Source organism: Zonotrichia albicollis, chromosome 3, assembly GCF_047830755.1.
Source record: "Zonotrichia albicollis isolate bZonAlb1 chromosome 3, bZonAlb1.hap1, whole genome shotgun sequence".
NCBI classification, from domain to species: Eukaryota; Metazoa; Chordata; class Aves; order Passeriformes; family Passerellidae; genus Zonotrichia; species Zonotrichia albicollis.
The window spans coordinates 41,244,654-41,258,869 of record NC_133821.1 but is presented as its reverse complement, the minus strand read 5'-3'; the positions used below and the strand labels follow the sequence as shown (position 1 = coordinate 41,258,869).

At 32.9% G+C, this 14,216-nt stretch overlaps 1 protein-coding gene across 1 annotated transcript in view; it reads left to right on the top strand.

Annotated features, from left to right (window-relative positions):
- The window catches only part of DNAH8 (dynein axonemal heavy chain 8), a 114,255-nt gene that overhangs the window by 66,487 nt on the left and 33,552 nt on the right, over nucleotides 1-14,216 (top strand). The window contains exons 54-64 of the mRNA XM_074538596.1: nucleotides 1,765-1,887; nucleotides 2,976-3,189; nucleotides 3,737-3,846; nucleotides 4,457-4,620; nucleotides 6,630-6,822; nucleotides 7,247-7,369; nucleotides 9,022-9,152; nucleotides 9,495-9,648; nucleotides 10,085-10,249; nucleotides 10,824-11,050; nucleotides 11,436-11,554. Of these exons, the coding sequence (XP_074394697.1) occupies nucleotides 1,765-1,887; nucleotides 2,976-3,189; nucleotides 3,737-3,846; nucleotides 4,457-4,620; nucleotides 6,630-6,822; nucleotides 7,247-7,369; nucleotides 9,022-9,152; nucleotides 9,495-9,648; nucleotides 10,085-10,249; nucleotides 10,824-11,050; nucleotides 11,436-11,554 (1,723 nt within the window). The remainder of the gene's footprint in view (nucleotides 1-1,764; nucleotides 1,888-2,975; nucleotides 3,190-3,736; nucleotides 3,847-4,456; nucleotides 4,621-6,629; nucleotides 6,823-7,246; nucleotides 7,370-9,021; nucleotides 9,153-9,494; nucleotides 9,649-10,084; nucleotides 10,250-10,823; nucleotides 11,051-11,435; nucleotides 11,555-14,216) is intronic.

Below are 14,216 nucleotides of genomic sequence, written 5' to 3'. Positions count from 1 at the left end.
TTAGGAATTCTAAGAATGAATTTTTTTTTGCTAAAGACCTCTAATTTTCTTCTTAGATTTTTGGTTATACTTTGGGTTTTTTATGATTCTTTAGTACATAGTATTAATTTTAATTTTAGTTAAATAAAGAGCTGATATCAACCTTTAGATAATTTTTTCCCTCAGCTCAAGAGTAACTACAGCATCAGAAATTCAATTTTAAAGATCTCTAGCATGACAACTTTGTAGAAATTTCTCTTACTCTATGTAACTGGTAAAAATCTATATAAACAGAAAATAAATGCTGCTCATAGTTTTTTCAAGTGATTGAAAGGATGTTTTATAACACTGTAGTATGACTTGATACTACTAATTTTCTAGGATGTGATTCTGTAACTTAAATTAGCTTCATTACCAATTCAATGTAATGAATTCATAGTGATGAGCCTCTGGTAGAAAAAAGAATTAATTTTGAAAAATTTATTGATTGAAAAATCTATTCACAGAATAGGTCTTACAAACTCCATTGCAAAAGTAGGCATATTTTTTAAGAACATAATGTAAATTTTATTAAGAAAATGGTGAAAAATAGTGAACCATACACCTATTTTAAATAAAAATTCCAGACTCACAGAATGGCTGCTGAGTTTTTCCCACTTTTTCCCATTTTTATGTGTAAGATCTCTGATCATGGTTTGTATCCAAATGTGACAAAATAAGGCAGCCACCCTTTCAGGCATGCAAGGCTTGTGGAACAGTCAGTATCTCTGTCCCAGTGTCCTTTGACAAGCATGTTATGGGTCCTTAGAACACTCTTGGAAACAAATCCCAGGCTTGAGTTGGCTCAAGACATGGTTCACTCTGCTGGCTTCCTATGGAGAGATGTAGCAGAAAAAGAGGTGGAATGCTCCTAAACGCTTGAAAGAGTTACACTATTTTTTTGTTTTAATTTTGAGTCACCATTCTGTGGCTGTTTGAAATGTTGTGTGATTTTGGATGCATTAGACATGCTACAAAGTTCTTGATTTCTTATGTAATCACCAGTTTCTCTTTTACACCTTAACCACATATTCTCTGTATGCCTGTATCTTAAAATACTCATCAATCTGGTGTAAAAATGGGGCAAAAACATTGGACAAAAGATGTGTGTATTTTCTGTTTCAAAAATACTTTTAATACTTTTATCTTTATGACAGCACATGCTACATTACTCATATAGGGTGACATTTGTGCTTTTATGGAGAAAACATTGCTTGTCTAAGGAAAACATCTGGTACCATCTTGTAAGGTGTTTTTTATGTCATTGTTTATGTATCTTTAGAAATACTGTAGAGCTGTAGAATTTTGAAGAAACATTTCAACTATATATCATTCTTACTTGTCTATTGCATCCTCTTTCTTGCCACCAAAATATTAAAAATTTTACATTGTATCCCTCACAAAACACCTGGAAAATCATGATTAAAGGAATCTAAGTTGCCTCTGTGCCCTGCAGTTGTACTGCAAATATTAAACAAGTTATATTAGTAATTGGAATGATAATGCTGATAGTGAAACAATAATTTCTAAGTTTGGAAACTTTTTAAAAAGCTCTGATGGCCAGAGGTGGATTGCAGGACTGGAGTTGGATTCCTTAGGAACTGAGGTCCTTAATAGTAGAATTAAAGGTGAAGCTGCTAGCAAAAAGAGAGAATCATTAGCTGAGTGCTGTTGCAGGTTTTTCAATTATTTCTTTTAAATATTGTTGCTTTAGATATAAAAAGAGAATTTTCTTTATCTTTTTAGAGGACAATAGAGAGTTATGTGGACAAACGTGTTGGAAGCACTTATGGACCTCCTGGGGGCAGAAAAATGACTATTTTTATTGATGATATCAATATGCCATTTATCAATGAATGGGGAGATCAGGTAGACTTTTTTAATATTTACTACTTATTTTCAAATTTTTCTGGTCTTTCATGTGGACTTCTTATACATATACATATGCATATGCATATACATATACATATACATATACGTATATGTATAAGAATATGTATAAGAAGTCCACTATATATATATATATATATAGTGGACTTCCTAAATTTTTTTATTAACTATTAATTATTGGAAGTGCTTTATAATTTTGGTACACTGATGCACACAAAATAAGAGAGCAAATTATATTTATTGATGAAATATGTAATATAATGATGCTATATTTTACATATTCTCCCCTTCCTTATTTTTTTAAGACAAAAAGAAATCAGCACCATACTAAAGTAGCATATCATCAGTTTCAAGACTGACATTAATCTGAGAGTACTAGTAAAGAAATCTCTTCCAAGCGAAAGGCCAATACCTTGGAGAGAGAAATAAAGGATATGAAAAATTCAAGGCCTCCACGAAGTCTTGCATTATGGCCCCAAGACATGGCTGAAATATTTTTGGTGGTATAATGGTTTCTGATTGGTGACATGCTGCATATCATTTTGGTTTTGGTGGGGTGTGTGAGCACATGCATAAGGCTTGCTGAATATCATTGGAGCACTTGCTGTGGGGAAAACTCTGGAGCTGTAGAGTGGAATGAAGAGTGAATAGCCTTTCCAAAAAAGCATAAAAGAATCAGTTATTTTGCTTCAAAGGAGGCCCAAGAGTGAGTGGAAAAGCATAACTGCAACATTTGTAGCTGAATTTCCAGCAACAAAATAAGGAACAAAATTTTTCTCCCTCCATTAATTTCATTAATTTTGTTTAGTTCAAAAGAATACAAACACAATTTTGTGATATTATATGGCAGTAAATTTGAAATGTGAAAAAATTTTCCTGCCACTTAAAACCACATAAACAAAGATCTTCCATATTTCTAAGGAAGGTAGTTTAATCTGTTTTTAGATTAAGGTAAAAATATCTCTCTCTGGATTAGTAGAATTACAAAAATAAGTTAAATTATCATGGCGTGTTTTCTTCTTTCCTTGCATAAATTTCTAATTTGTACAACTTACATGAATTTTCAGATAACAAATGAAATTGTCCGTCAGATGATGGAAGCGAGAGGGATGTACAGCTTGGATAAACCTGGAGAATTCCTTACAATTGTAGATGTACAAATAATAGCAGCAATGATCCATCCTGGAGGAGGCCGTAACGATATTCCCCAGCGTTTGAAAAGACAATTTTGTGTATTCAACTGTACATTGCCATCCAACGCATCCATCGACAAAATTTTTGGTACTTTTTTCTTTGTTTTAGTACAGTTTATTTCCCTTTGTAATGGATTTAAAATTTATAAAAGTATGCTTTCTTTCTCACTTTCATCCTGCAAATTCAGAGTTCTTCCAGGAAAACAGCTAAAGCTGTGGTACAGCAAAAATAGTGCTGTGGAAGAGAAATTAATTCCTTAAAATGCTTGTCTTTCTAATTTTGGACAAACAAATATTAAGAAAGTAATGACATTTCCTGGAAGACTATGAGCACTGCTATTTCTGTGTAGGTTAACATTCCAACTCTGGACTGTCTGGAACGCACTCTGTTGCTAAATTTCTCAATTCTGGTAACTCTGTCAATACAGGATATGGGAGAAACCCAGTACTTACTGCCTGATGTTTCTATACCAACTCAGAAAAGCCATAGACAACAGTGAAAAATAATTTCACCTGTAATTTAAAATTATGTTTTACCAAGTATTGTTTTAAACAAGCACCTATTTGTCTTGCTCATGACCTACCTTATTATATCCTTCAAGCTGAGATTGTTTATTGTATCTTGTATTTTTCAGGTATAATTGCCAATGGATATTTTCATCCCTGTAGAGAATTCAACCCTGAAGTATGTAGTATGGTGGAAAGATTGGTCTCAACAGGAAGAATATTGTGGCAGCGGACAAAGGTATAAATACAAGGAAAGTTTTATCTCTGAATAGAGTGACTATTAGTTTAGTTTAGGCAACTATTCCCTAAAATCATATCTATAAGAAAAACACAAACAAAAAACCAGACCACTGAACCCCATCAAAAAAAGGAAAAGAAAAGAAAAAAAGAGATTAAAAAACCCCCAGAGAATGGGCTACAATGTTTTCAAGATGAAATCTGGAAAATATCAGATTTCAGTATAGAAGACAGAATAGAAATATCAGTCCATTCATTCCTATGAGTTAATTCACGTTACTCAAAGGTTTGATCTCCATAGCTAAGGGGCAGGAAGTGAAATTCTTTACAAATTATAATTTTTAATTTATGAACCCAGAGCAACAGGTGAAAAAATTGCATGTTGTAAATCTTGGTGTTCTACATTTAGTGATAGATTCTGCTTTTAAGGAATTAGATACTCTTGGTGACTTCTTATAAAGAGTTTTCCCACAGTATTACGTGTGAAAAGTAGTCTTTTTTGTTATTTGCATGTTTTATATGTGTTATTAATGATAAAGTTATGAATTTTATTATTAATGATTCTTTCAAGGTGTTAACTGATTTTGAATATTAACAATTTTTTTCTTTAGGCAAAGATGTTACCTACACCATCTAAATTCCACTACATCTTCAACCTTCGAGACCTTTCTAGAATTTGGCAAGGAATGTTAACTATAAAGGCAGAAGAATGCACAAGCAGCAGTGTTATCCTAAAACTTTTTAAACATGAATGTACCAGGGTAATTGCTGACAGGTATAATAATTATGGCATTTTATAGTTAGTAAATTTAGCCATTTACTTCATTTATGCTCATACATCTGTACAACTTCTAAATGTTATAAATCTTATTCGGCCAATATGAAAACTTTTATCTTATTTCACATACAGTCTGCATTGGTGTGTTATTCCAACAAATATCATGGTATATACTGATAGATTAACCCAGTATCTGAATGGAAAACATTGAAATATCTAGGTATTAATGTCTTTCAACCTACTTTTTTCCCCCCCTTGGCTGCACTCAGCTGATTCCACTGTAGAAAAGAAAACTTTATGGTGTCCTAAATTTATACACATAGGATAATTTAAAATTGTTTTGCTCTCCTCACAGAAAAAAAAGGATTGCATGCTTATGACTAAAAATTGGCCCATTTCCTATAAATCTCTTTCAAAATATTCATAAAACAGATATAACTATGACCTGTATGTCTTGGAGACCACTATTATTTTTCTGTTCATTGTGCTTCAATTTCTTGTGAAATTCTAGATGTAGCACTAAAGCTGCTGCTAAAAGCCTGACATATACCCTCTACTACTGTGAGTAGTTATAATTATTTCTCTGTGATCAGAGAAGTCCATCCACTACAAAATGTTAGCAGTGCTGATATCTCTGTCTGATACTTCTCACTCTCTTAACTATCAAATATTATACAAACATACATATTTGATAAAATTTATGTCTATACATTTTTATGTACAACAGAGTGCTGTTGAAATGAGACAGGAAAAATATTTAATTTTATTTTAAGCTAGGATCCACCCTACTAAGGCAAAAGTATCATACAGAATTATACAGTGTACTATTTTCTGTTTTAAATAAGGGAGCAGTATCACTGGTATTTATTGATATGTTAATATGTTAATATGTTAATATTGATATGTTTTTAATTTATTGTGGTAAATTAAAAATGCATGGAAGACATGTATTTGTACACATATATTATTAGAAAGAGGGAGACAGAGAGTGTAGTCATGCATTCCCTGTTTCCATGCTGCTTTTAAATTTCCTAGTGATTAATATTATAATGTCATTACAAAAGACCTCTAGCAATTGTAATGTAATGCATACCTAGGCTATCTCTACAAAAGTTCTTCAATTTAGTTTGTCTTATTTGAAAACTCACAGCACTGGGCTTCTTCGCATTTGTTCTACTTTCCTCTCAGTTGTATCACTGAAACAAAAAAGAAGAAAATACCTGGAAACTGTTTTTTATGTACTTTGACATTTACAGTTGGAATTAATTTTTTCTGTGGATGAGGTGGTTCTTGTCTCTTGCATTTGCCAGTCACTCCTAAGTAGTATTTTTTGTTGCTTCACCAGTAATCATAAGCAGAGTAGTCAAAGGTCTGATCTGTATTAAAATCAGATTTAATCTCTTAAAGGAAGCAGATAAAGCTGTTTACACAATGAAATGTAGTCACTAGTACATGTTTCCAGACTTTAATTAGTCTCCTCTACCCCAATGTGTATTCCTCTGCTAATTATGGGTTTTTGTGTAAGACTTGTTGAGAATGGAGTCAGGATGTAGTGCCATATACTACCTTCCTTTCAGTATTCCTTGTCTAATTGCAGTTCCATAGGCAGTGTTGTGATACCAGAAATTATGCTGTTCTACTGCAGGTTGAAAGATAAAAGCATTCACCCTTTTTCTTCCTTTTTTATCTGAAAAATTACATAGTCTGTTGTTGTCTCATTCTTGGTCAAACTTGGAAAATCAAATTATCTTGTTTTATATTTCATGTGACTGACTATTACACTTTATAGTATGGAAGCACTTTATTTTTGTGAATGTTGCCCAATCCTTGTCTGTGACCACTGTCTATTATGTATTGTCTATTACATATTTTTCTTTAAAATGTTACAAGTTTTGGGGGGTTTTTTTGTTGTTGTTTTAGAGTTTTTTCTTAGTACTTAGATACCTGTTTTCTCTCTATATAATTAGAAATATTATTTTTAATTTGTACTAATTTATGGTTTTCAGGTTTAATACACCCGAAGACACAGCTTGGTTTGAAAAAACTATTGATAAAACAATTGAGGAATATGTGGAGGCAGATTTAAGTCAAGTTCTCAATACCGAACCATATTTTGTAGATTTTTTACGGGATGAGCCTGAACCAACTGGTGACGAACCAGAAGACGTTGAGCTTGTAGCACCAAAAATTTATGAGGAGGTATATAATTTTAAGAATCAAATACTAGCCACCAAAGTTTTCCTTTAATTTTTAAGTGTGTTATATTGCTGAACTCATACAACACAGAGTTTTGTTAAATAGCTATGAAAATTTTTGTGAAAATATATCCAGATTTTTCTAGTTAGCATACAACAAATCATTTTAGTGATGTTAGATTTAATAATGACATATAAATGTGATCTATCTTTTCCTGTTCTTGTTGCTTCTTTTTTTTCTTCCAACATTAGCAAAAAATTTCTGCGTAAACACAACAGCAATAATTATGGTGATTTAGTAAGATAATATCATTACACATGGTCAAAACATAAAAATGAAGTTTGTGTAGAAATATCAAGGGAGTTTTAAAATTCTGAAGTGCCCTACAAGCGTTGCTACAGATTTTTTCTTTTTCTTTTTTTCTCAGGTTCCAAGCTATGAATTCCTCTGTAACAAATTGCGGTACTATCAGTCCCAATACAATGAAAGTATTAGAGGGTCCTTTCTTGATTTGGTGTTTTTCAAGGATGCAATGACACATCTTATTAAGGTTTGGTATTGCTACTTTTTTATTTGTTTAGCTGTTGTAACAGTGTTTATTAGGGCAAGCTACTCTTAGAGGGCACATCATGAAAAGCTATTCTTATCTCCAAACTGCTTTGCCATCTTTGCATGGTCATTTTTGAGAACTAGGAAAGAGCTACAGTCATTTTACCTGTTTGCATGTTTTACAATAAATTCCTTATTTAAATATCTGTTTAAACTTCTATGTATTCAGACAGATGAAAATTTTCCTCAAAAGGAAATGTGAGACCATAAATAAAGACATTTATATTGTCTGTATAAAATTATTTTTAACCATTTAGAATTCAGAGAACACTTTAAATATATCTGTGCCTGACAGGGCACAAAAACAACCTGAGGTAGAATCTGACTGGATGAGAGACTGGATGAAAGGAAATACAAATTGGGGCTGCAATAGAATCAGTGTGTAGGGTAGAGATTAGGGTAATGTGTAGGTCTCAACGAACAATCATTTGTTCTCCTAATCAGAAAAGAATTCATCTGAAATCAAAATCTGATTCATGGGGGTTAAATAAAGGCAAAGTATGAGATAAGTGTCTCAGCTTTAAGAAGTGTTATCTCAGGAATTGCTTTGACTGGATTGCTGAAAGACACACGGAAGCTGCAGTGAAACAGAAACAGAAGAAGAGGTTTTGTTTGTCTCTAGTTCACCTCAAATGAAGTAAACGTTTGTTTGCTTTGCATTTAAACAGGAGTAAATAAGTTTCTTTAAAAATATGGTTTACATGATGCTAGGTGCATTTCAGAAGACTGTGAAAGCCTCTGACATTCCATTTTTTATTGGCAAGTTTTAGCCAGAATATTCTTGATATGCAATCAGTGACAGCAGCACTCCTTTCTGCCTAAGGTGACAATAAATCTAGTCACCTACATAATTTCATATTTAGACTTTAATTTATATATCTGGAAAGCCTCATAAGGAAGTGTGCAGTAAGCTAAAATATTATAAAAGATAAAAATGAATATATTTCAAAGACTTTATGTAGATGCCAATCTTTTGAATTTTGTGCATAATTTATGTGTGAACCAAAATATAAGGAAGAATCTTAATAGTGCACTAATATATCATAAAACCAAAGAATATGTGTCAAACAACAATAGAATAGAAAATTTGTAATTCAACTTTTATGTCTGGAGACTTGGTAAGAAAACTATCACAAAAGAAATATTGAAAGTTGATAGACTAGAAGATAACATTAAAGCATAGTTTATTTGTGTTAAGTCTTACTAAAACACTTAAAACGAGTAAAGACTAAAAGACAGACTACTAAAATTAGGAAATTAGTATGTTTTTTCTTCTAGCTAAAGCTTTTTATTAATATTTTAAACACATGCAGAATGATGCCTTCAAAATAAGCTGGAGTTCAAAATATCCCCTTTCATGTATTTATGATTATAACAATCCCATATTCTTATATGCAGCTTCTTCATTAGCCACACAAAATTACTAAAGAATTTACAAGCGTTCTTGTGAGGAAAAATTTTCTGCAAGTATCCTTTTAATAGTTTTTACATTGTATTATAGCAAATTAAGCATAAAGCATAAGAGATTTTTTAATTTTCCTAACTAATGTTCAACTTTATTACTGATATTTTTCTTTATTATTTCCTCTATAGGTTTCCCGAATTATTCGGACAGCCTATGGAAATGCTTTACTTGTTGGAGTTGGTGGATCTGGAAAACAAAGTCTTTCAAAGTTAGCCTCCTTCATTGCTGGCTATAAAATATTTCAGATAACTCTAACTAGGTAAGAAATGCAAGAAATATAGAAATCAGATTTACAGTATTGCTTTGTCTTTACTTGGCTACAGATTTTTCTATTTTTTTTATTTTTTTTTAATTTTAATTTTGACACAATTGAAAAAATATTGAAAACAATACACTCTTATATACAACATTACAATGTTGTTGTACTCAACATTGGATTTATTTTGACTTGAAAAAGGTAGACCATGTGTTAGCTATTCCTGCACCAAAATATCTGTTTTTAAAAAGTATGTTTGCAATGTCATTTATGAAATACTATAATCCAAAAGAGCGGTATTCTGTATTGTTTTGAATTAACAAGTAATGTCCTTATCTCTCTTAGATCCTACAATATAACCAATCTGGCAGAAGATTTAAAAGAATTATATAGGACAGCTGGACAGGAAGGACAAGGTATCACCTTCATTTTCACTGATAATGAGATAAAAGAGGAATCATTTTTGGAATATGTAAATAATCTGCTGTCTTCAGGAGAGGTAAGAGTCTCAGCCTGACAGCCAATGTGCTCTAGAGGCAGAGTACTGTAGAATTTGTTCTCACTACTTTATTTGTCTTGGTCATACATTGTAGAGTAATTACAATTAAAATATTTCAACTTTTTAAAGTAAGGAGTGCTCTGGATATGTAGTTTCTTTGTTTCAGTGTAAGCCAGGAGAACATAAAAGAGCTGTGGTTAGTATTTCAGTAGCCTTTTATTAAATGATGATTGGGTTGCCAGTTCAAATTCTATGCTCTTCTGGAGTTGGACTTCTTAGATTTCAATGGAGTTTCATAAGTCTGAACTTGTGGTTTTTAGTCTAAACTGTGTATATGCAGAGAGAAAGAGATACAGATGTAAACAGGCAAATATTTATAAATTCTATAATAATGACATCCATGCAATTAATTATCAATTTCTTGCTTTGTAAAAAGATTTCTAATTTATTTGCTCGGGATGAATTGGATGAAATCACCCAATCCTTAGTACCTGTGATGAAAAAAGAGCTGCCTCGGCATCCTCCTACCTTTGACAATCTTTATGAGTACTTCTTAAGTCGAGCAAAGAAGAACTTGCACGTTGTCCTCTGCTTTTCTCCAGTAAGTTTTTTCGATATATCTGTTTTCCTTTCTTCCATAAGCAAACTTGCCTATGTGGTATAAGATAATTATTCAAGTTTTATGTTTTTAAGGAAGTTCAAGATGCATAAAAAGATTACTGAAGTCTAGTTGTAATTGTAGAGATAATAAAAGTAATAGTACAGCTGTGAGAACTTAACAGCAAAATATTTAAAAACTAAATAATTTCTTACAAGTTAAACTATTTTCTTCCTCTCACATATTCTTTCCTAATACATATCAGTGAATGTATTTTTGTGAAATTATGGCTTTTAACGGGAAAACAGTATTTTATTGGTAATTAAAATACATTATTTGATGCTTCAAAATATTAAAACAAAATATATTTGTAATGAACTTCTTTTTTCAAATTTCATTAATGTTAAATGTTAGCAATTTTGCAAAACTCTATTTGAGAAGAAAAAAATTGCAAGGTGCTCTAAGCAGAAATTGATCAAGAAGAAAATAGACTATTTAATTGTTTGTACTAATTAAACACTTTCACTGACCTTTGCTTAAGAGTCTTATTGCTAACAAACTGCGATTCTCTCTTCAGGTTGGTGAGAAGTTCCGTGCGCGTTCTTTGAAATTTCCCGGTCTGATATCAGGGTGCACCATGGATTGGTTCAGTCGATGGCCCAGGGAAGCTCTTGTAGCTGTGTCCAGCTATTTTCTGTCAGAGTTTAATATGGTCTGCCCTCCACCAGTTAAAACAGAAGTAGTGGAAACCATGGGTCTCTTCCATGACATAGTATCAGAAAGCTGTGAGAATTATTTCCAAAGGTAATATTTTCTACCAATGGAATAATTAATCTCAAAAATGTTGCTACTGACAGTGTTTTTTGAACTCCTGTTCTATGTATCAATAAAGGTATTTATTTAATAAAAAATAAATTTGCTATACCATTATGTCCTCAGGCCATGAAAAAAAATTGCTGTTGTGTTGAAAATTCTTCATCTTCAGTCCCACTATTCAACAGTCTTTAATATTGTCTATGTGGATAAAAAAAAATGTAACTAAAAGTATAAGGGTTTGCATCATGAAGAAATCTGATTTTGAATGAATAAAGACTTGAGTTATATAATTTTCTCTTTTTGTGGAAGTGATCAAATAGCTGTATATATCAAAAATATGTGAAGTTGATGTTGCCAATACGCTTTTGTTTAGGTATCGAAGACGAGCTTATGTAACACCTAAATCTTACCTCTCTTTCATCAATGGCTACAAAGAGGTTTACACTGAGAAGTTAAATAGTATTAACGAGCAGGCTGAACGTATGCAAACTGGTAAGCAAATGCATTCCATGTGTGGTCTCAAATGATCTGTGTTTTTAACATTAGACTTCTTTTTCAGCGATCACCTACAGGGAATCACAGTCCAGAAGTGGTAGTATATGAGCACCTTTACCAGACACTCCCCCAATCACAACCTCATAATGATTCTCTTGTAAAAATACCTCAAAGAAGCTACCAGCCTAACCACTCAGCTCAGCATTGTATTGAACTTTAATATTGGCCTACCAGAATTTTTAATGGAAAGTAGAGCCTGAAAATGGGCAGAGGTAGCATCTGATTTACTGGTGTAGAGAGAGGTAATTGTAAACAGTTATTAACTTGTTTCTGGGGTCTATAGAAATTCTCACCATGCAATCTGTGTGCTTCACATGTGATTTATTTTATATTTCTGCTGTAGAATAAGTAGTTGTTACTTGGGGTCATTTTATAGCTGTGGTTCTGAAATATAGAAAAGTATGGTTGAAATATTCTTCAGACATTTTAGATATCTGTTTGAAATGGCCTAATTTTTGGCATCAATATTTAATGATTTCAGAACACCAGTTTTCTAGTGTTTTCAGTTTTCTCCGGTTTGCATCTAGACATGCTTTTGTAAATCTGTAAAGTCAACTGAGCACCTTGGGAAACCTGGCCTTTATCAGAAAAGATATTGCATACCAATTCAAAGGAATAAAGAATTCTACATGATAAGATTTTTCATACAATGGTAAAGAATGTGTCATTTTACCAATGATTAACTGGTACCCTTTACATGAAGAAAAGTCTAGAATAAAAATGCATAGGTATTTTATTCATAAATTCTTTACTGAATTAGAGTGAACTCTAGAAGAGTAAGTGGTCCTCAATATTTTCAAATTGTGTAAGTTTTGCTCTATGGATCTGTTGCCAGTTCTTGAAATCCGAATTTATCCTCATTCTACTTTGAGATGGGGATGAAGTCTGAGAACCTTGACGATTCAAAAGACTGGGGTTGGTTTAGGTTTGTTTTTTTGTATTCTTTCTACAGTTTTTTTATTTCCAAAATAATTCAGAAGTAGTAGCATAAGCAGCTTAAGCACTATCAATGAAATTTCATATGTAGATTTTCATAGCCTCTGATGTGTTATTACAAGTTCCTTACATGTTCTGCTGAAAAAAAATGATTGTGTACCAGTGAACATGTGAATGGATATGTTCTACTGCAGCATCTGCATATCTTTGATGCATAGAAAACCATGTCTAATGAATGCCAGTTAGAAAATATTCTAATTATTTTCACTTGCACAGTTGGTACTTCTGTAATATTTCTTGCTGAAATTATTCAGGGGACCTCAATAAGCTATAAAGGTTTCTCATTTATAATTGAATTCTTCAATTCTCTTTGATCTGCATATTCCTATTTTCTTTCCATCTTTCCTTCTCCACACTCTAGGCTTTTAGCAGGGAAAAGTAAGGCAGCAAAGGGTACCATTTTCCCTTTTGTGGCTTCTGGGTTGAAGGTGCTGGATTGGTGGTGTAACTAGATGATATTGAGGGTTTCTTCCAACCTAGGTGATTCTGTGGTTATGTAGAATGGCAGCAACCTAACCAAGAGGCAGCTGTGTCAGAACAAGGGATATGCTGGGAGAGAACTCTTTTCTGTTTGAAATGGGGTAGCATTAAATTGGAGAGCCATCACAGAAATATCACACATCCAATGTGTAGCTGCAAGGGTGTGCTGACTCAAATCCTTAGGGAGAGAAGGCAATAAAGGGATTTACTTCCAGAAAACTTGTAGGATTTAAAGATTCAGTGATGAGGAAGAAATAGGCTGGAGAGGCTTCAGCATGCAATGAGGAACTCAGGAATGGCCACAATTTCTGTGCTTAAGTCTATGAACAAGAGAGAAGAGAAAAAAAGAACCCATGAGTGCATGGGAAAGACAACATATAACTATACAGGGAACAAGCACATCTCTTTCTGGATGCTCTCAGGCAGATGGTGGGATTCTTGGGGTGTCCTGTGCAGGGCCAGGAGTTGGACTAGATCATCCTGATAGATTCCTTCCATCTCAGCACATTCTGTGATTCCATGGTTCTATAAAAGGCTGAGTGGCCTCTGTGGGTGGCCTGAGTGGTTTCTACAGCACACAGAAAAGCTAGGATGGGACTGGCCCTCAGCACATAGGTTCTATTTCACCTTCTCTGTCACCAGGGACAAGAGAGGGTAAACTCAATATGCAGGAGCTGGAGATCATAATTATGCTGGGATCTTTAGGTCCACTTTTGACTCTACTTTCCAATTTTTTCTAGAAATGACTCTATTACAAATCAACCATGGATCCTTAAGTAATTTATTCATGTAATGACACAATGAAGCATCGTTCAGAAATTCTGATTGTCTCATGACATTATGATGCAATATATATGTGACATAGTTCCTTTTTTGTTGTTTTTGTTGTTGTTTTCTTTTGAAGAATTAATCTTATTTATAATGATTTTCTGCCTTGGAAAATTACTTATATCTATGAAAAGTGAACAGTAGACACAATCATAGTATGACTGCTTACATCCACTTTCTCTCCCTTACATAAAATTGAATGAGAACACAAGGTACAACCTATGAGAGATCTGGGCTTACGTTGTGTGATCTAACTAGGAAAAAAAAGGTTTCTGTATTTCTGATTTTTATCTTT